Source organism: Budorcas taxicolor, chromosome 7 (assembly GCF_023091745.1).
Source record: "Budorcas taxicolor isolate Tak-1 chromosome 7, Takin1.1, whole genome shotgun sequence".
Classification (NCBI taxonomy): Eukaryota; Metazoa; Chordata; class Mammalia; order Artiodactyla; family Bovidae; genus Budorcas; species Budorcas taxicolor.
In genome coordinates this window covers 5,583,077-5,609,721 of record NC_068916.1, presented here as the reverse complement: position 1 = coordinate 5,609,721, position 26,645 = coordinate 5,583,077, and the positions used below count along the sequence as shown (strand labels likewise).

Here is a 26,645-nt window from a genome sequence, read left to right as displayed (position 1 = left end):
AAGGAAAACAGGAATCAGCTACCTAACAGCTCTGTGGTGGTAAAGCAAGTACCATACCCTCCCTTTTCAGTTTCTTAGGCTTCAAAGAAAAACGACTCTCTTTGAGAACAGCAAGTAGTGACTGCATTCCATTCTAAAGCCTACCTAAGAGAAAAGCAGCAGCCTCGGGGCTGTGCTGGGGTGCCACATGCCTGAGGAAGGCTATGTCTGAGCAGAGTTCAAGCTGCTTAAGCAGCTCCAGGCCTAGAACAGAAGGAACTGAAAACGCTGCTTCTGTGGTTCCTTGGTGTGAAAAGCCCGTTTTCCCTTTTCCCTAGCTCCAACCAATCCTTCCAGAATCTAAGTGCCACAAAACTTGACTGAATACTAGGTGCCAGGTATTGTGCACAGCCCTGGGAATACAAAGGAAAGCACAACAATGCCCTTGCTCTCAGACTGGCTTAGCAGACAGGGCCTCACAGAAGGGCACCCTCTCCCGGCTCAGCTCTTTGTGCCAGGAATCACCTCTATCCGCACACTGCTATTATGATGACTGTTTATAAGTCAGTCTCCCCCACACCTTACTTCTGAATGAGCTTATTATAAGAGAACCTCTTAGCCATCCTGGTTTCTGTAGCACCTAGCACACTGCTCCAAGGGGGTAGGGGTGGAAGTATATATATGTGACACTTAACTTTCCAGATAGAGGCCTTGAAACTGTGGAAAGAATTGGCATGTTATAAGAAGCAGAGGAAAGAAAGTTTGAAGAAAGCCTGCCACATCCACCTTTTACTTGCCTCCTCTGTTTCTGGGGCTGCTGTTGACCTGGCTTTGTAACCTGTCCTCCCTAGAAGGTTCTAGGCACTATACAATTCACAACTCCAGACCCTGGTCCCATCCCCAGGGACCATCCTTTACCCCAAACAGGTCCCATTCAACAAGACCTCATCTTCGAAAAGGGCTTTGCTATTTTCTAATAATTCAGTTCATTTCAGTTCTGTTCAGTCGCTGAGTCATGTCCGACTCTTTGCGACTCCATGAATCGCAGCACGCCAGGCCTCCCTGTCCATCACCAACTCCCGGAGTTTACTCAGACTCACGTCCATCGAGTCAGTGATGCTATCCAGCCATTTCATCCTCTGTCGTCCCCTTCTCCTCTTGCCCCCAATCCCTCCCAGCATCAGAGTCTTTTCCAATGAGTCAGTCAACTCTTCGCATGAGGTGGCCAAAGTACTGGAGCTTCAGCTTTAGCATCATTCCCTCTAAAGAAATCCCAGGGCTGATCTTCAGAATGGACTGGTGGGATCTCCTTGCAGTCCAAGGGACTCTCAAGAGTCTTCTCCAACACCACAGTTCAAAAGCATCAATTCTTCGGCGCTCAGCTTTCTTCACAGTCCAACTCTCACATCCATACATGACCACTGGAAAAGCCATAGCCTTGACTAGATGGACCTTTGTTGGCAAAGTAATGTCTCTGCTTTTCAATGTGCTATCTAGGTTGGTCATAACTTTTCTTCCAAGGAGTAAGCGTCTTTTAATTTCATGGTTGCAATCACCATCTGCAGTGATTTTGGAGCCCCCCAAAATAAAGTCTGACACTTTCCATGTTTCCCTATATATTTCCCATGAAGTGATGGGACCAGATGCCATGATCTTCATTTTCTGAATGTTGAGTTTTAAGCCAACTTTTTCCACTCTCCTCTTTCACTTTCATCAAGAGGCACTTTAGTTCCTTTTCACTTTCTGCCATAAGGGTGGTGTTATCTGCATATTTAAGGTTATTGATATTTCTCCCGGCAATCTTGATTCCAGCTTGTACTTGATCCAGCCCAGCGTTTCTCATGATGTACTCTGCATAGAAATTAAATAAGCAGGGGGACAATATACAGCCTTGATGTACTCCTTTTCCTATTTGGAACCAGTCTGTTGTTCCATGTCCAGTTCAAACTGCTGCTTCCTGACCTGCATACAGATTTCTCAAGAGGCAGGTCAGGTGGTCTGGTATTCCCATCTCTTTCAGAATTTTCCACAGTTTATTGTGATCCACATAGTCAAAGGCTTTGGCATAGTCAATAAAGCAGAAATAGATGTTTTTCTGGAACTCTCTTGCTTTTTCCATGATCCAGCGGATGTTGGCAATTTGATCTCTGGTTCCTCTGCCTTTTCTAAAACCAGCTTGAACATCAGGAAGTTCATGGTTCATGTATTGCTGAAGCCTGGCTTGGAGAATTTTGAGCATTACTTTACTAGCATGTGAGATGAGTGCAATTATGCGGTAGTCTGAACATTCTTTGGCATTGCCTTTCTTTGGAATTGGAATGAAAACTGACCTTTTCCAGTCCTGTGGCTACTGCTGAGCTTTCCAAATTTGCTGGCATATTGAGTGCAGCACTTTCACAGCATCATCTTTCAGGATTTGAAACAGCTCAACTGAAATTCCATCACCTCCACTAGCTTTGTTCATAGTGATGCTTTCTAAGGCCCACTTGACTTTATACTCCAGGATGCCTGGCTCTAGGTGAGTGATCACACCATCGTGATTATCTTGGTCGTGAAGATCTTTTTTGTACAGTTCTTCTGTGTATTCTTGCCATGTCTTCTTAATATCTTCTGCTTCTGTTAGGTCCATACCATTTCTGTCCTTTATCAAGCCCATCTTTGCATGAAATGTTCCCTTGGTATCTCTAATTTTCTTGAGGAGATCTCTAGTCTTTCCCATTCTGTTCTTTTCCTCTATTTCTTTGCATTGATCGCTGAGGAAGGCTTTCTTATCTCTTCTTGCTATTCTTTGGAACTCTCCATTCAGATGCTTATCTTTCCTTTTCTCCTTTGCTTTTCGCCTCTCTTCTTTTCACAGCTATTTGTAAGGCCTCCCCAGACAGCCATTTTGCTTTTTTGCATTTCTTTTCCATGGGGATGGTCTTGATCCCTGTCTCCTGTACAATGTCATGAACCTCATTCCATAGTTCATCAGGCAGTCTATCTATCAGATCTAGGTCCTTAAATCTATTTCTCACTTCCACTGTATAATCATAAGGGATTTGATTTAGGTCATACCTGAATGGTCTAGTGGTTTTTCCCTACTTTCTTCAATTTAAGTCTGAATTTGGCAATAAGGAATTGATGATCTGAGCCACAGTCAGCTCCTGGTCTTGTTTTTGTTGCCTGTATAGAGCTTCTTCATCTTTGGCTGCAAAGAATATAATCAATCTGATTTCAGTGTTTACCATCTGGTGAGGTCCATGTGTAGAGTGTTCTCTTGTGTTGTTGGAAGAGGGTATTTGTTATGACCAGTGCATTTTCTTGGCAAAACTCTATTAGTCTTTGCCCTGCTTCATTCCGTATTCCAAGGCCAAATTTGCCTGTTATTCCAGGTGTTTCTTGACTTCCTACTTTTGCATTCCAGTCCCCTATAGTGAAAAGGACATCTTTTTTGGGTGTTAGTTCTAAAAGGTTAGTTCTAGTAATTCTAATAATCATATTAGTTATCTAATTATCTAATAATGTTAGTTCTAATAATTCAAGCAGACCCCAGACATAATGGGCTGCCTTGTGAAGCACCTTCTACCAATCCTGGCTGGCTGACAAATGGTAGGTGGAGGTGAGACATAAAAACCACTGTGATTTTCCCACTACACCTGAAATAAAACCCAGACTCCTTCCCGAAGCTTGTCATCCCCATGTGATCTTGGTTCCAGACTCTCTCCACTCTACTGGGGACTTTCAGTCCCTAGCTCTGCTTTCTTCCCGCCCTTTCCCACCTTGGGGCTTCTGAAGGTGCGGTGCCCTCTCCACCTGGCTTCCCACAGCTTTCCATCCCTTTACTTACAGTTTTCCTCGCAACTTAGTTTTGTTATTATTTTCTCTCTGTCAAACCATTAGCTTGACCACAGTGACTATGACAGCACCCCGCTCCGTGCCCCACACATAGTATCGAACAAATATTCGCCAAATTAATTTAAAAAAAGAGGGGGATCCTTTGTCTCCACTCAGCTTCCCCACTGACTTTTTTACTGGATCATTCCCAAATCAAACGACACCATCTCTTTATTCTCCAGTCTTATTTCCTACAACTCATTCTCCATTACCGGCCCCCTCAATTTCCCATCTTCATAAATACCACTGATTCATTCAGTTGTCCATTATTCACAAATCCTGTGTGAACCCACCTCTCAGCTCTTACACCCCTCATCTCCAAAACTCTTCCCTCTTACATTTCATAAACTTTGAAACCACCTTTCACCATAAACCTCTCCATCCACAAACTCTCCTTCAACCCATCCCTCTCACCTCAGGACGAGCTCTTAAAATCTATCACTCAACTGCTTAGCTCCATAAGCTCCCTTTCAATCTGTTCCATTTTAACCCCTCACGTCCCTTCGGCCTCAGAATCCGGCTTCAGTCCTCCTCAAGCCTCCCCGTCCCATGCGCCCTGCCCTCCCTCTCTCCGCCCAGAGACTCATCGCATCTCTCACCTTGCACCTTCCTCACCCCTCACGACCCCAGCTGCCCCGGTCCTGGCCCCTCGGCCCGCCCCCTTCAGTGAAGCGACTTTGGATGGCCCCCCGCCGAATCCGCGCCAGCACCTGGCCTGCGCCTCGTCCAGGCTCTGGTCGGTAATGGCCATGATCTGCTGCAGGACGTCTCCTGTGTTGGAGCCCGGTGGGGGCCCGGGCGGCGAGCGGCGCGGGGCAGGCGGTGGCGGCGCGGGGCGCGGCGGGCGCTGCGGAGCGTCCATGAGCTGCGGGTGCTCAACCAGGAGCTGGCGAGCCTGGAGAGCTCGCGCAGACGTCGTAGCCAACTGCCGCAGTCCGGGCGCCCAGTGCGTTCACCTCGGAGCCCCGGCCCTCGCCGCCGCCCACGGCCAACCGCCGCCAGCCAGGCGGCTGCGCCCCGCCTAGGGACACGCCCTACTACCGCCGCCAGCCAACCACCGCCGCCCAAGCATCCCCGCACCGCCTAGAGACACGCCCCCACCAGCCCCACTCAACGGCCTGGGACTCTTTTGGAGGTTGCTGAGGCAACGGCGCTTTCCATTTTAACCCCCTCCCTCTTCCCCGCTGGCTCAGACCGTAAAGAATCCGCCTGCAATGCGGGAGACCTGGGTTCGATCCCTGGCTTGGGAAGATCCCCTAGAGTAGAGCATGGCAACTCACTCCAGTATTCTTGCCTGGAGACTCCCGTGGACGGAGGAGGCTGGCGGGCTGCAGTTCATGGGGTCGGACTGAGCGACTAAGCCCACATTGTTCCAGCCGGAGCGGGCGACACCGTGTTTGTTCTGCTTTGGAGACTCCCATCTCTCACATCTCTGCCTTCCGCATTTCCTCAGAGCGACCGCTCCTGCTCAGAGGCACTTTACTTCTCCTCAGAGCCAGAGCCCACCCCCCTCCCCTTTTCATAGGCTCCCATGTCTCAGAGCATCCCTCAGGAACCTATACATCTCAGATCCTAACTTCTCAGGCACTCCACTCTTTCTTCAAGCCACCCTTTATTTTCAGACCTTCCCTTGCCTTTCAGAACCCCATCAACAGCCCCACCCCCCCACCCCTCCGCCGCCACACACACAATCTACAGAAACCCTGAGCCCCAGATCCCTGCTCAGTGAGCTAGTGCGTCCCTCAGCCTAGGTCCCATCAGGTGGGTTGGGGCTTCCGGCCTCCTGGCTCCCCCTGCTGCACCTCCAGTGTTCCATGGGTGGCACAGGAATATGTGGTGATGGTGGCTGGGAGTTAAAACTGAATGATTTTCTCAGCTGCAGAAACCAATTCACCTTTCAAGATTCAGCTTAAGAGTGACCTTGCTTGTTTATTCATTCTTTCGCTAGCATGGGAAGGATGCTTTCTGAGGACCTACCCTGATGCACCCCCAAAGCAGAGTGAATCTTCACAGGCCTTTGTTTCTAGCTGTTAGGACTCCCACCATCAGAGGATTTTTGTGTGAGAGAAAAGGATTTATTATTGGCCATAAATCACTTCTCCAAAGTCATGGGACCTCCTCGAGCCTGTTTGCTTTGGGGACAGATTTCTGACACAGGCTCAGAAAGGAACTTCAACTTCCTGTGAACATTTCAGAATCTTCTTCCCACTACTGTTGGAGAGGAAATGCGAACACCATCTAATGTGAAAACCACGACATGGCCCGTTAACAGAAGTACTAGACCACGTGGAGACCACGGAAATGTCAGTGACTACAGTGGTCAGTGACGACACAAAAGACCTGAAAAGTGGTCGGTAACTTTGGTGTCCTTCAGAGAATAGTGGTGGGAGGAGGGGGTTGAAAGCTATGAGTACCGTCTGAGACAAAAAAACCTGGTCACCTGGCGGACAGGAGTGAACCTACAGGGGAGGGAAAAACTGACGGCACAAGATCCCAAAGGAGACCAGAACTGTGTGGGTTAGAACCTGGAAGATGCTGATGCAACAGCAGCCCGCTCAGAGCACATGAAACAGAGCTGCCTTTGGAGACCACTGGGGGCGGTTCCCACCCCACAGGAACTGATTGCCTCTGCACCTGAAACAAATACTCCTGTCCAACAGGCACGGAGCTCCATGGAGACAAGGACTGCATACTCATCTGTGGGGTAGAGGTGCTGGCCAAGGTCATCACTTCGGGCAATTCAGGAACCACACTGCCCACCTTGGACCCTGGGATACCTAGCACCCCAGTTTATTCTTGCCTCCTCACAGAGCTGTTGTAGGGCCGGGAGAGTTTTCCAAAGGGAAACCCAGCCCCATTTCATGTAGAAAGACCTACATGTTTTTGGTTCTTTGGCAATGAATGCTTTAGTAGTTTAAGAGTTTGGTCTCTGATGGGAGGCCTGGGTTCAAATTCTGGCTAGGTGTGGAAGCAGAGAACCCAGATCCTGGTTCACTCTGCGCCTAGCACATTGCCTCTATGAGCATCTGAGAGGGGGTTCATCATGGGTCTGGCACATCTGAGACCATAGAGTGAAGCGGGCAAAGCCGGGCTGAGCTTGTGACCAATTCTGGACTTGATGGAAAACTGAAGCCCTTTCTTCAGGGGCCTCTCTAGCCCCTTGTGTCCTTCTGAAGCTATGTGACCATGGGCCAAATCTCGATCTTTTTGGGCCACTGTCCTCACATGAAAAATATGTATAACACCTTTGCCACAAGAAGCAGATGGTGATTAAATAATGTACCTAAAGAACCCTGATGCTGGGAAACAGAGGGCAGGAGGAAAAGGGGGGACAGAGGATGAAATGGATGGCATCACCGACTCAATGGATATGAGTTGAGCAAGCTCTGGGAGTTGGTGATGGATAGGGAAGCCTTAACGTGTTGCAGTCCATGGGGTCGCAAAGAGTAAAGTACATATCTGTGTGCCAGGCACAGCAGAGGAGCTTGAGAAATGGCAACTTTAAAATCCTGCATGCTGGTCCATGGACCGCACAACCCCTAGCCCTTCTATTATAGGTAGGTGATAGAGTGGGCAAGGGGATAGACACACCTGACTATTAACAACCTGGACTCAGACAAAAGGGCAAGCAGCAGGCTTACACAGGCCAGGAACCACTCTGGGTCCAGGGGATGGAGACAGGCAGGTGGCAAGACGGAGGCAGGGGAACAGGGGGAGGAGACAGAGGACAAAGGAACGAGACCAAGGGGGACTGAGGATAGGGCCGAGGAGATGCCATGTTGAAGGATCCCAGCTCATTCTGAGCCAAGGTGGACAATTCTGGGACACAGGGACAGACAGACCAAGCTAACAACAGAAGAGGCTTTGGAGATCTCAGAGTAGAAAAGTTTACTCCTTAAATCATGCCCTCCTTGTAGACTGCCTCAGTTCTCATGGGGACAGGCAAGACCCTTGGAGGCTGCAAGGGGTCACAGACCTTTCCCAGCTCACACTCAGCACTCCTGTCTGTGCCCCTAAACAGCCTCAGGCAGACGGGGCACCCATAATCCATCCTTGTTACCCTGCTTCCCTGGGCCGCGTGGTCCGAGAGTCCTCATCTCTCTCATCTTTATCATCTACACCACCCCAGACAAGAAAGCAGTCCACAGGGTTACCAGGCATGTGCACAAAAAAGTAGAAAAGTGTCTGTTAAAAAGCCCCTCAACCTGAGATGACTTCAGAGCCCGATTCTTGCACCCCATTCAGCTCTCTCCCAGTTGCATAGATGACCCTAACCCGCAGGCTCAGAGATAGGCACAGCTGTGTGCCTGGGTAGGGCTGGCAGTGGTTCATGCCATGTGAGACTGACGGTCTGCCTTTAAGTCTGGCCCGCAGACTGGGTAGAGCCAGGTGCATCCACAGTGGCTGGGGCAGCAATGTGGCATTTGCTGTACCCTGCTGAAGTCCAAGGTTAGCTAAAGGGTGGAGTCCATCAGGGAATGGCCATTCTCAGGAAGCATGATGCGAGTGCTAGTGCCTGTGTGAGTGGAGGCTGTGTAGCGAACAGACTCATGGGTAGATGGGCGGAGGCACCGACAGCAGAGGAGACGGCGGAAAGTGAGGCGCATCTCAGCGTCACGGCAGGAGTACACCACAGCATTGACCAGAGAGTTGGCCTCGGCTAAGAGTAGGAAATACTTCTCCACTGCCAGGACGTTGCAGGACTTGCAGCCCAGACCATCCAGGAGCAGCGCCACCTGGCCCGGCGTCCAGCAGACCACAAACGCCCCTGTGGGATAGAGCCTGATGTGAGCAGGGCCAGCTGTTACAACCGCTCAAAGCTGGAGGGAATCTCTAGATCTTGGGCGACAGCTGAGCGGTTTACAAGGAAATGCTTCCTGTCTTGCTGCCTTTGCAGCATGATGGGCAGAACAGCTAAGAAGGGGAACCTTTCTCTGATTTGTCTGCCTTTCCTAACTGGTATACGGTGGACAGGTGGAGTAGGAAATGGCAGCTACAGTATTCTTGCCTGGAAACTCCCATGGACAGTGGAGCCTGGTAGGCTACAGTCCATGGGGTTGAAAAGAGTCAGACATGACTGAGCACGCATGCACACAGTGGACAGGACCCTGGACACCGAAGATTCTTTGGTGGAAAGGTCACTGTGGGACTGGCCAGTTAGTTGGTGGGGGAAAAGGAATGATTGGGAAGAGTTATTCTGTTTCTTGGGGGTGGTGTGTGTCCTCAACCCAGACCATTCTACATTAACAGCCGAACTGACCTCATTACTCCTGGCTAAGAACCCTTAAATTCCCACGGAACTCAGAACAAGCTCCTGTCTGTCCCCTTTAAGGCTGTGCTGACCTCTCCTCACAGAACAGCTACGCAGGCCTTCTTTTCTCTTTGGGCTGGTCCTGTTGGAGATCTCACTTTCCGTTCCCGCTGATTGGAACTCTTCCCTGGCCTCATCGCAGGTATCACTTCCTTGGAGAACATTCCCCACTCAAATCATCCCCACCCATCACGCTCGATCAGACTGGCAGTCAGGAAGCAGGGTACCACTCACCTAGGATGATGACAACCGTCTTGACCAGGTTCAGCGTCGTTTCACGGTAGCGGGGGTGGCAGCTGACGTGCTCGGACATGCGCTGCACTCGCCGCCTCACATAGAAGAAGATGCGGGTGTAGACAGCCACCATGAGCAGGAAGACGAGCAGGCTGGACAGCGCCCAGACGGTGAGGTAGGAGCGGCTGAGCAGGGGGGCCATTCGAGAGCAGCGGTCCAGGGCACAGAGGCAGTGCCAGGAGTGGGCGGGCAGCAGCCCCAGCCCCAGCGCGGCCACCCACACACCCACAATCAGCATGATGACCCGGCCTCGGGGCAGGCGGCTGTGCAGCTGCACGGCCATCACACTGCGGTGCCGCTCCACGGCAATGGCCAGAAGTGTGGCCACGGAGGCCGTCAGGCTCGTGTCCAGCAGGCCCTGCCGCACGAACCAGCCCCGGAGTGACAGCCGGGCTGTGCGCGGGCCTGTGTGGAACATGAGGAAGAGGTAGGCCACACCGGCAAAGAGGTCAGCTGCGGCCAGGTTGCCGAGCAGGTAGTAAATGGGTTGGTGGAAGCGGCGATTGGAGGCGATGGCTGCGATGACCAGCAGGTTGGTCAGAAGCACCAGCACGCTGACAGTCAGGCCCAGCGCCACCACGACCAGATCTTTGGGCCGCCAGTGGGAGCTGAGCTCCTTGCCGCTGTTGTTGTAGAAGAAGCCGATGGTCTCATTGTAGTAGCACTGGCCCATGGTGACTGTCTGGGGGCAGAGAGGGGGAAGTCAGTACAGGCAGTCCTTGGTGGAAGGACACAGAGGGGAGCAGCAGCCAGAGGGAGGGTTAAGATGGGAAGGGCAAGTGTCTCAAACTCAGATGAAAGTGAAAGCGAAAGTCGCTCAGTCCTGTCCAGCTCTTTGAGACCCCAAGGACTGTATAGTCCATGGAACTCTCCAGGCCAGAATACTGGAGTGGGTAGCCTTTCTCTTCTGCAGGGGATCTTCCCAACCCAGGGATGGAACCCATGTCTCCCGCATTGCAGGCGGATTCTTTACCAGACGTCTGACCACCAGGGAAGATGCCTCATGGCAAAGCGGCACTGGTGGGGACAGGGCTGACCTGGAAAAGAATGCTCCATGGGTTGGGGGGTGGGCAGCTGTTGCTTAATTACCAATACGCCTCTCCTAAAGATATCCCCTGAATCAAATGACTGGGCGGTTTTGTTTTTAACTGAAAAAAGCAAAACAAAACTCATTTGCCCACCCGGGGCCAATCTGTAACCAACTTGCGTTGGGTGATGGTGGGGGGCGTAGATTCGGGCAGGACAAAGGGGTGTGAGCCGTGAAAGCAGACAAGGGAGTTTCAGTTTGGTGCCGGGGTCAGTGCAGGGAGCAGAAACCAGCGGGCGTGTTCGCAGGGTGGGGCCACTGCTAGGACCTGGCAGGAGGTCGGTGCTGGGGTGTGGTGACCTGGGCGATCAGATTGGACAGCGAGTTGGGCGGCGGGCTTTGCTTTGCGCGCGAGTGCTCCCGAAGCAGGCGGTGCGTCGGGCCGCTCCGGGTGGGAGTGAAGACGCTGGCGGCCTCTGGGACAAAAGGGGCTGTCAGGAAGGCGGTGGCAGGCCTGGCCTAGGGGGGTGGGGGTGGGACCCAGGCTGGGGGAGGAGAAGAAGGAAGGAGAGGAGGGTGAGGCGCCTGGGGCCCGCGGGCACGTGCCGCGCCCTCCCCGGGGCCCGCGCCCACCCACCCCCCAGTCGATGCCGGCCTCACCTGAGCCGCCCGTCACGCCGCAGACTGGGCGCCCCCGCGCCCGAGACCCATGGCCGGGCGACCAGGGCGGGAGCAGAAGAGAGTCTGGAAGCGCCGGGCCGGAGCGGTCCGGGAAGGGCGGGGGGCGGGGCCCCGCCGCCACGCCCCCGTCGCGGCGCCCCGCCCCCACCACCTGGGCGAGCCCCGCCCCGTCCCCGCCACCTGGAGGAGCCTTGCTTCCGCAGCCGCGGCAGGGACAGGGGCGTCCGGAACCGCCGCTCCCCGTTTCCTCTCCGCCTCGCGGCCCCTCGGCCGCCCCCTCCACTTCCGGCGCGGGACCCCCACCTCCTGTCCCCGCACACCTCTCGCGCCGGCAACTGTGGGCCTTCGCGGGGCTGGCCGAGAGTTCCCGCCGTGACCTGGCGCCGCCCGAGCCCACGTCCGGGTGGTCGCTTGGTCCGCGCCCCCGCCCCGGCCCTCCCCCGCCCGCTCCCTCGCGTCCAATCCGTCGCCGAGTTCCAAGCCACGCCCTGATCCGACCCCGCTCCCCTCGCCCGGACCCCAGCCCCTCCTTGGCTTCGCCGGCCCGGAGCTACCGCACGCCTGGCCCCAGCTGACTGTCCGGTCGCACTCAGGTTTCTCGGAATGCCTCCCTCCTCAGCGCTGTTCCCTACCCGGCCCACGCCTGTGGCAGCCCTGGACTCCCACGTCCCAGAGCACACAGCCCTATTGTCTCGGTTATCTGCACTTTGTTTAAGTGTTTGATTTCGCAGGACCAGATCGCAAGCGGAGCTCTGGGAGGGCCGGCCCGTGTGACTCAGCCAGGTGTCCAGGCCCAGCCTCTACCGCCTGTACATGCTCGGGGGTGTTCTGAGATGAAAATAAGGGCTTTGGCTTCCGTAGTTGGTGAAACTGGAGCGGAAGACTGCTGCCTCACCGACCTCTCCTGTGTCACCCTCCCCCAGCAAAGAAAGACACTCAAGGATATAAAAGACACAGTTTATTCAGAGGCCACCAGACCGCAGGCACCACCAGGATGCTGAGTCTGAGTTGCCACACCCTCCAAGATCTGGTCACTTGGGATCAGCTAAGGAGACAGAGATGGGGGAGTGGCCACAACCAAAGTAGCAAAAAGCACCCCTGTCTCAAGGATCCTGTGACCTATACTGACCCTGAGTGACCTCTGAACCTGAGTGGCCCTGATGCTTGACATTGACCTGTGTCTTGTAGAGGGTATCCTGGTACCGCCAAAAGGGTTTTAGTTCTCTGCTAGGCCATGTAGTCTTTCCTCAGAGCAACTCTCCAGACACCCCAACATTTAACTCCTGGGAAGTTGGGCCCATCTTCTCAGTCCTGGCCTTCTTGATCAGAGCGCTGGAATAGTCAGAAGTGGTCCTCAGCTTCCTCAGTTTGGGGGTCTGGGTAGCAGGTAGCCGTGGGCACAGACTCGCTGTGCAGCTTGGAGAGTAGCCTGGCTGTCTCCTGGGTGATCTCAAAATGCTTGGGCAGAGGGGTGCGGCGCAGAGGGCTGTCCTCACGGGTGGTAGCGGCAGGGCTGGGTCCTCGCCTCTGCAAGCTCCCTTGGGGCACTGATGTGACGGGGGTCTCCTCGGACAATTTGGAAGCCACCAGGGCCAAGCCGGACAGCTGGTGGGTGACAGGCCGCACACCTCCCCGGGGATACTTCACTGGCTGGCGGCTGAAGTGGCCACGGGGCTGTGTCCCCAGGGGTGAGTCCTCAGGCCCTTGGCTGGGCACTGTGGGATAGGGTGGTCAATGCTAAGCACCCCAAAGTCCTCTGGATACCACCCTCCATTGTCATCATCAAGTCCAGCAACCCCAGGGCAGAACCCTGGGCTAACCTCTAACACACTCACCTTCCCCTCCCTCATTTTTGACGTCTTCGGTTATTTCCTCTTCCTGCTCACTCTGCAGAGTTGAAATCTGTAAGAAACCCAGGAATGAGACCTCCAGGAATAAAATCCCAGTTCTTGGAGACTCTTGAACCAGCAATAAAATCCTAGTTCTTGGAGACACTTGAACAAAGCTCCTCTTTGCAGTTTTGTTATTTGGGGAGAGATGATGCCCTTAAGAATGTACTGCTTGCCGTGCTATCATTAATCTCAACTGTGGGCTCTGTCAAGTGGGAGTGCCTTTGTTCAGCAGAGGTTGTTGGTTGTTAGTCAGTCATGTCTGACTCTTTGCGACCCCATGAACTGTAGCCCACTGGGCTCCTCTGGCCACAGGATTCTCCAGGCAAGAATACCCGGAGTGGGTTGCCATTCCCTGCTCGAGGGGATCTTCCCGACCCAGGGATCGAACCCAGGTCTCCCGCATTGCAGGCAGCAGAGGACCAGCCTGGAAAGTGACAGCCAACTCTCTGTTAGGAAGGGCTGAACTACTGATCTCCATCCTGCTATACTTTACAATTTTAGGCCTGCTTTTTTAGCTTATCTGTTTACCTTTTAGTTTATCCTTTAGCTAAATGCGAATAGCAGTTGGAATGCTCTCTCTGTGTCCTGAGCACTTTCTGAAGTTCTGAGTCCCACACCTCACTGACAGCCCCTTTCCCAGCTCTGGGGTTCTACAGGGGAGATCCAAGCTCTCAGGAATGGTGAGTATATCAGGACCCGAGGGACAGGAAGCCTCCCCTAAGAGTCCCATCTACATATGGTTTTCACTAACAGTACGTACCTCTTAGGGCACTTAGTATGGAAGCTCACCTGCACTGTAGGTATGCAGTCAATGGAGGCTTGCACACCCCTCTTTGGCCTCACTTCCTACCACCTTCCCCTCACTCATTCATTACAGCATAGGGCTATGCCCTGAACACTCCAGGCATGGTCCTACCTCAGGGGTTTTGTACTGGCTGTTCCCTTTGCCTGGAACACCCTTTCCCTGGTCTCCACCTGGCTTACTTCCCCCTCACATCCTTCTAGTCTCTGAGCGAACTCATCTTCTTCATGAGACCCACCCACAGCATCCTATTTACTGTTACAAAGTACCCACCACCTCTCACCTTGGTGCCCTTGACTTCTTTTACTTTACCTAACCCTTTGTCTCTTACTTTACCCAACCCTTTCTTTCCTTTATAGTACTCATCACCTTGTAACATCCTATATACCTTTGTATGACTTTGTATCATATATCTTGTTTATTGTTGGTTTTTTCCTCACTAGAAGTTAGGCAACCGAGAGGGTGGAGTCTGAATATTTTGCTGATATATATGTAGTGCCTAGAACAATGCTTGGCACACAGTATGTGTTCAATAAATACTCTGTTGAAGGAATCAATAGTATTCCTGTTAGGATCTCTGCAAGGCTGTACCCTGTTGTTATTCCATTATTTTCCACCACTCCATTCCTTACTTTTCCTTTCAGGATGAGCGCAGGGTCAATAATAAAAGAGGAAGGGAATGAAATAGACAATTTTAAAGGGGAAGGAAGGAAGGAAGGAAGGCAGACAGGAGAGAGAGTGGGAGGACTGCATGGAGAGCAGGTTCTCCCCATGTCTGTGGGCCCAGCAGGTTCCTACCTCTGGGAGCGTGGCCTCGGGATGCTTCTCCAGAGCACTAAGGAGCATGGCGTCTGGGTCCTGGTCTGAGGCTAGGGATAAGGGCAGGGGGTCCAGGACAAGTTGTAAGTGTGGTGGCTGGAGGCTAGCTGGGAGGGTCACAGGGGGTGGGCTGGGTTCTTGGGGCAGGGGCTCAGTGGGCAGGAGGAGCTCGTCGGGCCCGAAGATCTGCTCATAGTGCACAATGAGGAACTCGACGAGCTGAGCCTGGTGTGCGGAATCCAGCAGGCAGGTGACGGGTCCGGCACCGGCTGGCCCTGGACCGTCGGGCAGCCGCAACAGCGTCGGCCCAAATACAATGCCCAGGTTGTTGGCAGACATCTTGTTGTCCTCAAACTGTGCAGCCACCCTGGGGACAGCATGAGCAGAAGGATCAGGGCACAGAGTGTCTGATTACTGGTCACTGGGTAGGACCTGCAAACCAGGCTAGTGGCGACTTGCTCAAGTCATGGGTAAGAGGTTCTGGTCATTGTTTGCGACCAGCAGCCACAAGCCTGGAGATGGGGGTCAAGGGTCAGCATCCAAAGTCAGGAGTCATGTATTAAGTTTCAGAGCTCAGAAAATACATATGAAGGTTAGAAGTCAGTGTCAGGGGTCAGTGGTCCCATGTCTAAGGGGGGCACAACAGTCTGAGCCGCAGGTCAGAAGTCACGTGTTAAGATCAAGGACAGTGCACACCTGAACAGATGGGCCACCAGGTGCCGCAGGGTGCTGTAGTTAGAGTCGGGCAGCTGCACCAAGAGGGTCTTCAGCGAGCGGATAACCTCAGGGCTGGGGCTGGGGGTCCCAGGGTCGTGCACAGGGTCTGCATGCAGGGTCTTAGCCAGAGAGATGAAGGCATCGTAGAGGTGGAAGGGGATCACGGGGTCAGTGAGCTGGGGGTGGAATGGCAGGGGGGATATGGGTGTGGGTGGGCTGCAGAGGGTCCTCAGCCTGAGCCCATCTGGCCCATGAGTCCCAAGCCACTGAGCACCCACCTCCTGGAGGAATCGCTTGAGAACACTCGAGACATCATGAGGTGAGTTCCCTGACAGGTCAACCAATGCTCGGCCATTCTCAAAAGCCTGGCACAGCCGTTCCACGCGGACCCTGGACCCGCTGACCCGATAAATGCCCTGCAGGGCAGGGGTGGGAAGTGGACACCTGGCTTGCAGTCTGGCCATTGAGAGGGCTGGGTCACTACTAGGGGTGGTCAAAGGTCAAGGCAGCACCTGCACATGGAGCGCGCGCTGTTCTATCTCGGCCGTGCACCTGGTGATCACAAAAGGCACCTCCTCTGGGAAGTCCCTGGGCAGCTGCAGGAAGCTGACCCCAAAGAGGGGAGTCCGGGCTGGTAGCCGCTTATGTCCACAGAGGATCAGTAGGGTCTCGAGGCAGCGCTTGTGGCAGGCCAGAAAGCACTAAGGGAAGGTCATGAGGGTCAGTGGGGAGAGAAGGTCATAGAGATACTCAGGGGGTTCATAGGGGAGCATCAGATCAGGGCAGGCCTCTCATGGGAAGGTCTTAGAATCTCAGGTCGGGGAGATGCCTGTGGTCAGAGAGGTCACTGGGGGTCAGCCCAGGCCGCACCTCCTCGCACTCTGTCCCGCTGACCATGAAAGCCTCACACTCTCGGCACTTGGCTGGGCCCCGCAGCCGCCGCAGCCGGTGGGTCTGGGCCGCGCTCGATAGTGTCCACTTCCTGAAGGGGGTCCCTGGCCCGTTCTCCAGCCCATCTCCCAGGTCTGCAGGGAGGGAGACAGGGTCAGAAGTGCCTAGTCCATCCCCAGCCCACCTCCACCTGCTTCCAGCCTCACCAGGGTCTCGCTCCTCGAAGTCATCTGAAGACTCGGTGCCTATGGATGACACTTTTACCAGCCGCCTTGTGCCGGAGCCTGGAGTCAGAAGGTTACAGAGGGTGAGGGTCACAGAGGTCATGGGGGAGGCTCCAAGGCTAAGGAGACCTTCCTGGTCTTCAGGCTTCCCAAAGCACCCACGGATGCCCTTGGGGAAAGGGTCAGAGGTCAGAGGGGTCAGACAGGTCAGGGGTTAGGGGCTGAAGAATATAGGTCAGTAACCTGAGGGTAAAGGTGGTTCCAAGTTGGATCAAGAGAATGGGTCAGAAGTTGAGAAAATAGGTCAGGGATGCAGGGTAGGTCAGAGGTCAGAGAAAGAGGGTTCAAGATTGAGGGTCGGAGCCTGGCAAGGGGCCGAGGATGGTCCCACCTGGACTGGAGGTGGGAGAGTCCTGGGAACGAGGCTCGCTGCCACCACCCACACCGTCCACATCGCTGCCCACAGTGGGGCCCGGAGCTCCTAGGGAGGGGCAGGTCGGTCAGGTGCGGCCCTCTCCCCGAACCACTCCTGCCCGCCTTTCCCGGTACTCACCCTGGCAGCCTGTGCCTGTGTCCTCCCAAGGGCCTGGCTCAGCTGCACTCTCCTCCAGCTGTGGAGGGGGTGCTCCAGAGAGCTTCTTTCTTGTGTCCAGAGGGGAACTGAGAGGAGAGGTTTGAGGGCTCTGATAATCGGGAAGCTCGCCGGGGACTGACATCACCCCTGGCCTCCCTTTAAGGACCCAACTTCACGGACTTGGGTCTGCAAGCCCTATGGCCATGGGCATCATGGCCCCCAGTGCAGTAACCCCAAATTCCCAACCCTCCCACGACTAGGATAACCCCACCCAAATGCCTGGCACCGTGTCTCCCTGGCTTCCTATCTGACCCTGCTCCTGGGGACCCACCTGTGCGTGAACTCCTGGAAAGAATAGGCGGGTGGTGGGGGCGGTGGGGAGTGGGGCTGTATGGCCCTCACGAACTCTTGGTATCGCTGGCCAGGCTCGAACGGAAGGCAGCACTCGGCCAGGGCGGCGAAGGCGCGCGGGGCCCGCTCTGCCTGAGCCTCTCGAAGCCCGAACAATCCCAGGGTCACCTGGGGGGCGGAGCCCGCGTGAGAGGGGCGGAGCCTGGGAGCCTGGGGCGTGGCCTGACCCTGAGAGACACCAGCTCCGTCCAGGCCGGTCCAGGCTTGGGGGCCTGGCAGGGCAGTGGGAGGTGGCTGAGGGACTGAGCCTGCCGCTGGCATAGGAGCGTGATCAGAACCCGGGTGGGTCAACCTCGGGGGAGGACGCCTTGAGTGGGGACGAGAAAGGAAGTCTGCGGGCAGAAACTGGCTGTCCCGGGAGAGGGAGCGAGTCCTGGCGCGCCGGAGGCGGTCTAGGGGCAGGTGAGGCCCAGCGGCGCTACTGAGGGGCAGCTGCCAGGTCAGGGCCTCACCCGCCTCAGCACTTCGTCCCCCTGCAGCACCAGTTTGCGCACGTGTGACACGATCCGCTGCTTGGCGGCCTCCAGTTCCTGTTGCCGCGCGTTGGCCTCTCTGACGCAGGCCTGGTACAGCGCTTCGGCCTCCTGCGCCTGGAGAAACCGAGGCAGGGAGCGTGCATGGGAGAGATCCGTGGGGCTGGGGGCGCCGAAGCGCCGCGGGGCACGGGGCGGGGTCCCCACCTTGGCCTGGGCCTCTTCTCGAGAGCGCCGCCGCCGCTCCTGATGTTTGTTGGGGCCTGGTGAGGCCTGGAGAGCCAGGTCTTCAGGCGACACCTGGGAGCGAACCCGCAGCTCCTCGCTGCGCTGCATGTACTGGAGCTGGGCCCGCCGCAGCGCCTGCACCGCCTCGTTCTAGGGGCGGAAGAGGGACGGGTCTTCCGGCTTCTTCATCTCCTCCCCCAACGCGCTTTCCCAGCCCGCAACCCTAGGCCTCACCATGCGTTTCTGCTCCTTCATCCACTGCTCCTTGAACTCCTTCCGCCACTTCTCAATCTCAGTCCGTTTGGCAGCCAAGGGCTGGCAAGGATGGGGAATGAGGAATGCTGCCTGGGTTGCTTGGTCATCCCATTCACTGTGGCCACCTGTCTTTCACCCTCTGGACCCTTTTCTGGGTCTGCACTGTCTCCTGGGTCTTCTCCCCCAGATCTGCCCTCCCCTACCCCGGTGGCCTCTCCGCAAAGAATCTCGGTGGTCACCTCCATCCTTTGGGTCTGGAGCTGGGGATGCCAAGGCTCTCTTCCTGAGTACACTCGGCATCTCGCCCCATGGCCCGCAGACAAACAAAAGCACAGTTTTGCAATCACACAGGAAGCCTGGTTTGAATCTCTGCTGGGTAACCTCGGGCAAGTTCCGCAGCATCCCTGGTCTCGGCTTCCTCATCAGCAAATGGTGCTGATGGTAATGATGCCTCCCCGGATGCTTGTGGAGAAATGATGCATGAGGGCCCCCCTCACCTGGTAATAGTCCCTTTTCTGCTGGGCCAGTGTCTCCATGGCCAGGGTTGCTAGGCTGAGGTCGTGCTCCAGAAACAGGAGGTAGATATATTGCAGTGACATTTGGCTCTGGGGGAGGCGAGAGGCAGCTGGTGTTAGAGGATGCTGAGGATCTAGGGGGGGCCCAGCTGGGATTCTGGAGGGGTTGGGCTCTGGGGGCCAGTGTCTGCTCAGGGCTACCTGCTGCTGGATTGACACCTTGCCAGCCTCGGCAATCTTCATAATGCTTTTGGCAAACTCCAGCTCTGGGGGTAGACAGCAGGGGTCTGAGTCAGGCAGGGTGCGAGGACACCAGGGTCCAGTGCAGGGCCTGAGACTGGGCCCTGGAAGCCCTCACCATAGCTGGCTCTCTTCTCAGTCCAGGCCAGCAGCTCCTTGACGTAGCGGCTCCAGGTCTTGGCGTACTCCAGGGCTGCATCCACGCCTCCCTTGGTTCGGATGAGCCGCAAGTCCAGTTCCTCCCCTGGGGCAGATGGGGGGACCTCTGAAGCTTCCCTGAGCCCTCAGACCAGACCAGTGAACCCTGTTCTACATGCCATGGCTTCCCCAAACACTTCTTGCTTTTACTTATCCAGGTTGCTATCTTATGCTGATTCTCTGCTGAGACTGGGGCTCCCTGAGGACAGGGGCTCACGCCTGTTGTGTGCTCTGCCATGCCCCTGGTGCATGGAACAGGCAGTTGGTGATGAAGGACTCCTTTCTGCCCCCACGCTACTGGCCCCAGAGCCCCCTACCTGTAAGGGGTGCAGGATCCTCTGGGGAGGGGCCACTCCAGCGGCTGGTTTCACTGGTCTGAGGGGTGGGGGGAGACAGCATTCAGCAACACGCAGTGCAAGCGCCCCACCTTCCTCAGTCTCTCCTCTGAGGCCCCTCCTCCCTGTCCCCTGGGTTCCATCTCTCACCAAAGTGGCTGTGGGTTTCTTGTCAGGTTCCAGGTCTCCTGAAATCACAGGGTCTCCAGCCAGCATCTCAAGAGTCCTGGGAGGTCAGGGAGTCAGGATGCCACCCTCCACCGAGTCTGTCCCACCTAGGGTGCTGGGGACCCCAGGGAAGTTTGGGGATGATCCTAGATATCACCTCTGTGACATCTGTCATATCTGGGTCCTGAGGGATGGGACTTTAGGGAGGGAAGTGAGGTTTTTTTTAATGAAATTTGAGATAGAATTCGAAGGATCCTGGGTAACTTTGGGGTTTAGAGTAGGATTATAAAGCTCTCCAATGTTTTAAGGAGTCACAAGCGTCACAAGAAGGATACGTGGGGGCCCTAGGATCACTCTGGGGGTTGCTGGTGGATTTAGGGGGTTGAATTTGGGGATATTCAGATGTGTTGAGGGCCCTCTCTTAGGCTTCTTGGGTTATTAGGTAAGTGCATCCAGAAGCTGCAGGTTCCTAAAGGGGCTTTGGGACCCTAAATGGTTAGAGATTTAGGGGTTCTGGCAGAATTTGGGGTGACTCAGGCTCAGACTCACACGTTCCCCAGTGAGATCTCGAGGTTGTCCAGGCTTCGGAAGATGTCACTGTACCTCTTCCTGCTCTCAGGAGCCGGGGGTAACCCTTGGAGAGGGGACTATCACACATAGGCCAACAGAAGCCTCTCTCCACCCACTGCACCTTGGCAGGGCGGTGTGGTGTGTGTGTGGGGGTGGGGGTGGGGAGGTGGGGTGGGAGGAGGGAAAGAGAAAGGAAAGAGAGAGAGAGAGAGTTCTGGTCCCATGGGGAGTGCAGGATGGTGTGGGTGTTTGAGCTGGGATGGCGGGAGTGTGGGCTTGGGTGGAGCCCGACTCAGGACAGGCAGATGGACTCAGACACAACCCAACACAGAGCATTGCTTGGAGAAGCAGAGACACCCACACATACATGGGCCTAGAAGCAAAGTGACAAAACAGATGTCCTAGATACAGCCGCACTGTCTCCAGGGACAGAGACAGCTTGACAATGGAGCCACACGGACCTCAGGCCAGACAGATGGAAATACACGTGGGACAGACCAGCACAGGGCCCGCGGCAGAAACACACACGGGCAGATTGAAACCCGGAGAGGCATAAAGACCAAATGACACTCAATATGCAAATCAGAGACACAAAGACTGGCGGAAACAAAGTCGGACCTCGCCACGTTTCTGCTGCAGGCACCCCTTCTAGGGGGCGCAGATCAGCATGTTCCCCTCCCTGGGCAATGGAGTAGCTGGGTGGGGATCCTGCCGCGTTGCCCTCTCCATCAGCAGTCGTGACACCCTGCCCCCATCACAAATATCAGAAGCAGAAGCGGCCACTTCCCCTTCCTGGGCCCCCTCCCCCAGACATCCGGGGTGAACTCTTACGGGGGAGGGGGTCAGGGGCTGGTGTCCCGGGCCCCCTCTCAGCTTGGGAGTCCCCACAGTGGAGAATTCCCGCGTCCTCCCCATTCAGGAACTCCTCTCCCAGCTCTCCGGACAGAGAGGGACAGGAGGGGACCCTCACTGATTTAGGAAGTAGGATACGGTCGGGAGAGGCCCCTCGAGGATCACGAGTCCCGGACCGCCTACCCGGCTCTGTTGAGTCCATGCTCCGGCCCTAGGGTCGCTCGGCTAGGACGGGGACTGGGATGGAATCGCGCGCCGGCGCCGCCGGGGCAAAGCCCCGGTTTCCTGCCTTGGCCGCCGCTGCCGGGGTTCCGCGCGGCCCCGCCTCGCGAAGGCCCCGCCCCCAACCACGCCTCTGCTGCTAGGCCACACCCTCCAGGCAAAGACGCGCGGACCACGCCCCCTGCCGGAGCGGCCGGGGGTGCACTCAGGACTTCCCGGGTGACCGGCCGAAGCGACCCCATCCCGGCTAGGGTTTCCTCTTCCCAGATCTTTGTGGGGCCCCCCAACCCCAGCATATTCCCCTTACACTGAGCCCACACAGTCTGCCTGGCCAGAGGAGCCTGTCCCAAACTTTTCCCGTTCTACGACCCAGTGACACCCCTGCCCATAAATCTCTTGGAACTCAGTGGGAGCCCCCTGGTGGTGGTCTGATGTTCTGCCCCATTCCGGTTGAATCTGAAGTCCCCAAAAGCCGAACGCCGAAGAACTGATGCTTTTAAACTGTGGTGTTGAAGACTCTTGACAGTCCCTTGGACTGCAAGGAGATCAAACTAGTCCATCCTAAAGGAAATCAGTCCTGAATATTCACTGGAAGGACTGATGCTGAAGCTGAAACCCCAATACTTTGGCCACCTGATGCGAAGAACTGATTCATTGGAAAAGACCCTGTTGCTGGGAAAGATTAGAGGCGGGAGGTGAAGGGGACGCGAGAAGATGAGATAGTTGGATGGCATCACCAACTAGATGGACATGAGTTTGACCAAGCTCCCAGAGTTGGTGATGGACAGGGAAGGTGCAGTCCATGGGGTCCACAAAGAGTCGGACACAACTTGAGCGACTGAACTGACGGAACACAGCAGTCCTCAATCTTTTTGTCACCAGGGACCGGTTTTCTGGAAGACAATTTTCCCATGAATAGGGGCGGTCGGAGCAGGGGTATGGTTTCAGGATGACTGGAGAGCATTACGTTTACTGTGCACTTTATTTCATTATTACATTGTGATACATAATGAAATATTTATACATCTCACCATAATGCGAATCAGTGAGAGCCCTGAGCTTGTTTTCCTGCAACTGGAAGGTCCCATCTGGGGTTGATGGGAGACAATGACACCTGAAGTGTGTTGCTTATGTCCAGTCTACTCTGGGATCTCATTCTGGTTGCTGTCACTGCAGAAAACCCTGCTTCACAAAGATGAGATGGAATGGAAGTGGAAATGGAAGCAGGTTTTTCAGGGCTTTTGTGGCAGTCGCCGGATATTCTGCTTTGACTTTAATCCAGAACATGTGTGCGTGCTAAGTCGTTTCAGTTGTGTCGGACCTTCTGGACTATGGACCATATTGCCCATGGGATCCTCCAGGCAAGAAGACTGGAATGGGTTACCAAGCCCTCCTCCAGAGGATCTTCCTGACCCAGGGATCGAACTGGTACCTCTTATGTCTCCTGCATTGGAGGCAGGTTCTTTACTACTAGCGCCACCAAGCCTGCAAGTGTTAGTTGCTCAGCTGTGTCTGACTCTTTGCGACCTCATGGACTGTAGCCCACCAGGCCTCCTCAGTCCACGGAATTTCCAGACAAGAGTACTGGAGTGGGTTGCCATTCCTTTCTCCAGGGGATCTTCCTGATCCAGGGATCAGACTCTTTACCATCTGAGCCACTAGGAAAGTCCATCCAGAACATACAGAAATTTGAAATGATCTCAAACATACTTTTAAGGCCACCATCATTTTTTATCTCAATCAGCTGATCCTTTTCTAGCATGGACAAAGTCAATCCACCTGGCTTTTTCACAAATGGGTTGAGGATCCATTCCTTCCCAATTTGGGGGTCTTCTGTGGTTGGGAAGTAGTGCTCAAACTCTTGAAAGCTGCGGTAGGTGATCATTCATCAGCTGGGAGAAAGTAGGCCCTGGCTCAGTCCCTTTCAAAATCTCTGCTAACGTTCGAAACATGTCAAAAATCCCCAATGTTCACTCGTTGCCCCCGTAATTCTGGTGTGTGTTTGAATGCAGCCACTTTATCTGCTGACTTGAACTTAGTTGTTTGCCCCTGAAGTGAGAGATTGAGTTCGCTGAGCAGGTTGAAGATGTCACACAAATAAGCAAATTTTGCAACCCATTCTGTCACTGGAATATGCTGCCAGTGGTGACTGTTTTTCTAAAAGAAATCTCTAGAGCAGCTCCCATAACTCAAAAACTCTGGCTAGGGATCCACTTTTGTGTAATTTATTTTTATGTATTACTTTGGGCTGTGTTGAGTCTCCGTTGCTTTGTTTGAGCAGGGACTGCCCTTCATTGCAGTGTGCGGGCTTCTCATTGGAGAGCGCAGGCTCTAGGCGCATGGGCTACAGCAGTTGCAGCTGAGGGCTCAGTCACTGTGGTACATGGGCTAAGTTGCTCCTTGGCGTGTGGAATCTTCCTGGACTAGGGATCGAACCCATGTCCCCTGCATTAGAAGGTGGATTCCTATTCACTGTACAACCAGGGAAGCCTCGGTGATCTGCCATTAGAAAGCATCTCACTTCTGTGTAGAAGAGAAGAGATGCTTGTGCTCTGTGTCTGTCTCTTCACAAAGCTGCTCGAACAGATGTGAGTTAAGGGCATGTGCTTTAATGTGGTTGGTAATTTTAATCACATCATATAACATGTTAAGTTCAGGTGACATTTTTTGGCTAGCAGCATTTCTTTATGGATGACACAGCGTGTAGACTCGCACTCAGAAGTGACCTCATTGACCCAAGAAGTGAAAGCAGAAAGACTTTTAGTCACGGCAGCCCTTCAGTCCATGCATATACCGACAGTGAGCCGATACGTAAGAACTCAGACTTGTGGTGTTGGTGGCAACAGAAGTGCAGGTAACATATTCTCATGAAAAACACAGAACACACACTGCTGCCTTGTCACACTGGTGGATTAGTCAACCTGGATTGCGTACTGTGTCGATTTGTTAATCCTAACAACTGTGCCTCAATATTCTCTATTTCATCAGTTAGTTTAGTTATGAAAGTGAAAAGTCAAAGTGCCAGTCACTCAGTCGTGTCTGACTCTTTATGACCCGCGGACTGTAGCCCGCCAGGCTCCTCTGTCCATGGGATTCTCCAGGCAGGAATCCTGGAGTGGGTTGCCACTCATTCCCTTCTGCAGGGGGACCTCCTTGACCCAGGGACGGAACCTGCGTCTCCTGCATTGCAGGTGGATTCTTTACTGTCTAAGCCACCAGGGAAGCCTAATTATGGTATCCTCTAGTTATGGCACTAGCCAAAAAGGAACACACGCCACCTTTTGAACTGCAGCCTCTCCTAAAAGTTCATGACAAATGTTCTCAGCAGCAGGAAGGATCAACTCTTCACCAACAGTAAAGGGTTTAGCAATAGGGTTAGCCACTAAGAATGTTTTCTGTTCAGACACATTTAATGAAGTGGTGGCCTTCAATAATTGCTTCTGTTCTTCGGTTCACTTTTTTTTTTCTTTTGAAAAACTCCAAAGGCTTGTCTTTTAACACAGGGTGCTTGGTCTCCATGTGGCAAAGCAGTTTTGAAGGCTTCATGGCTTTGTTGGATAGCCAGTCGCCCATATTACACAGCACGGTCTTAGAGCGTGTGAGCCACCTTTTACAGTGAACTCGTAAATTAACTATGCTAGGACTCTTGGTTGGTGTTGTTTAGTAGCTAAGGTGTGTCCGACTCTTTTGCGACCCCATGGACTGTAGCCCACCAGGCTCCTCTGTCCATGGGATTTCCCAAGTAAGAATACTGGAGTGGGTTGCCATTTCCTTCTCCAGGGGATCTTCCCAAACTAGAACTCTTGGTATTTCCTTTCAAACGCTTTTTTTTTTTGGCAGTCTTGGAGTCTTCTGCTGTCTCACCACTGGGTCTTTCCTCCCTTACAGAGCTCTCCAGTGACATTTGCTTTTACACATTTGGCTAGGGTCAACTTGCGGGCTTATCAAAACTGTTACCTGAGTGCAGTTCGGGAAAGAGGCACAGACGGAAGTGAAGCGGTAAATAAAATGGGCAGGCCACACATGGACTAAAACGAAGTGTCGGATTCTGACTTTAAGCCTGCCATCAGATGTAGCTGCATAATCGAAATACAACTCACTTGCCACTAAAAATCCTGCCAAGAGGTGCAGCTTAACTGGCACTTGCCACTCACTGATAGGGATCTGAGTCTGCAAGCAACTGACGATGGCCTCTGTGCAGCGGAACCTCTCTACTACTGACCACCTGCATCTGCAGCTGCTTCCTGTGCTGGCATCGCCACCTCAGCTCCACTTCAGAACACCAGGTATTGGGTTCTTTTAAGGAGTGCGCAACCTAGGCATCTAGGTTTGAGTCCTTGCATGCGCAGTTCATGATGCTGTGAGACTCTAACGCTGCCACTGGTCTGACAGGAGGTGGAGCTCGGGTGGTAACGCGAGAGCTGGGGAGCGGCTGTAAATACAGACGAAGCTTTGCTTGCCCACCTGGCGCTCACTCCTTGCTGAGCAGCCTGGTTCCTGAGGCCCAGGGCTTGGGGACCTCTGCCCTAACACGCTGGGGCTGAAGACACTACTGGGGAACCCCTGGGAGGGCCCAGTCAGGGGTCAAAGCACCCCTCGGACCTCTCTCATGCACGGAGGGTACAAGGACCCTTGCTCTGAGCCCACTGAGAATCATTCCCAGCAAACTCCCCCACCCAGAGTGCTCCCCTTCCCCATCTGAGTGCCTCAAACGGTCTCAGGGGTCCCCTGCTGGATGGGGTCTGGCACCTCTGTTGTTGTTCAGTTGCTAACTGGAGTCCGGCTCTCTGCAATGCCATGGGCTGGGAGACGAGCAGAGAAAACAGCAGGCACCTCTTCCCCTCTGGACACCCTGGCCAGTGTCCAGGGCCCACGTGATGCTCACGGCCGGTCCCAGCCCTGTCCTCGCTCTGGCTTCCAGGGCTCTCGGTGGGCTGTGGGCCACACCCCCTCTGATGGAGAAGCCTGTTGGGTGGGTGGCTGAGGATGACCAATGAGGCAGGAGCAGAACAGGGTAGAGTCCCTCACTGAGCATCAGCGGGGAGAGGAAGCAAGTTGTCCAGAAGCCTGGGCTTGGGTTCTGTGGCCTGA

At 54.4% G+C, this 26,645-nt stretch overlaps 3 protein-coding genes across 3 annotated transcripts in view; all 3 read right to left on the bottom strand.

Moving 5' to 3' along the window:
• The window catches only part of PBX4 (PBX homeobox 4), a 62,883-nt gene extending 58,166 nt beyond the window's left edge, over positions 1–4,717 (bottom strand). The window contains exon 1 of the mRNA XM_052644023.1: positions 4,566–4,717. Within this exon, the coding sequence (XP_052499983.1) occupies positions 4,566–4,717 (152 nt within the window). The remainder of the gene's footprint in view (positions 1–4,565) is intronic.
• Positions 4,718–8,309: 3,592 nt separating this feature from the next.
• LPAR2 (lysophosphatidic acid receptor 2) lies at positions 8,310–10,133 on the bottom strand. Its single transcript, XM_052644269.1, has 2 exons — positions 9,401–10,133; positions 8,310–8,623 (listed from the first exon to the last, which is right to left on the bottom strand). Exons 1-2 carry the CDS (start codon positions 10,131–10,133, stop codon positions 8,310–8,312), a joined length of 1,047 nt encoding a protein of 348 aa, XP_052500229.1.
• Positions 10,134–12,146: 2,013 nt separating this feature from the next.
• GMIP (GEM interacting protein) lies at positions 12,147–21,534 on the bottom strand. The gene is made up of 21 exons (XM_052643750.1): positions 21,516–21,534; positions 20,460–20,544; positions 19,893–19,968; positions 19,725–19,782; positions 19,328–19,453; positions 19,171–19,235; positions 18,952–19,059; positions 18,434–18,514; positions 18,179–18,349; positions 17,951–18,088; positions 17,419–17,606; positions 17,067–17,173; positions 16,905–16,994; positions 16,496–16,573; positions 16,269–16,423; positions 15,911–16,099; positions 15,677–15,814; positions 15,378–15,574; positions 14,661–15,048; positions 13,004–13,070; positions 12,147–12,883 (listed from the first exon to the last, which is right to left on the bottom strand). The coding sequence occupies exons 1-21, from the start codon at positions 21,532–21,534 to the stop codon at positions 12,510–12,512; spliced, it is 2,898 nt and encodes a 965-aa protein (XP_052499710.1). The 3' UTR covers positions 12,147–12,509.
• Between the last annotated feature and the right edge of the window lie 5,111 nt (positions 21,535–26,645).

Coding starts and splice junctions, on each gene's coding strand:
- LPAR2 (XM_052644269.1), bottom strand. CDS start 10,133: ATGGGCCAGTGCTACTACAATGAGACCATCGGCTTCTTCTACAACAAC. Junction 8,624..9,400: donor GACGGTTGTCATCATCCTAG/GTGAGTGGTACC, acceptor TCTATCCCACAG/GGGCGTTTGTGGTCTGCTGG.
- GMIP (XM_052643750.1), bottom strand. Junction 19,236..19,327: donor TGAGAAGAGAGCCAGCTATG/GTGAGGGCTTCC, acceptor GTCTACCCCCAG/AGCTGGAGTTTGCCAAAAGC. Junction 12,884..13,003: donor CAAAAATGAGGGAGGGGAAG/GTGAGTGTGTTA, acceptor CCTATCCCACAG/TGCCCAGCCAAGGGCCTGAG.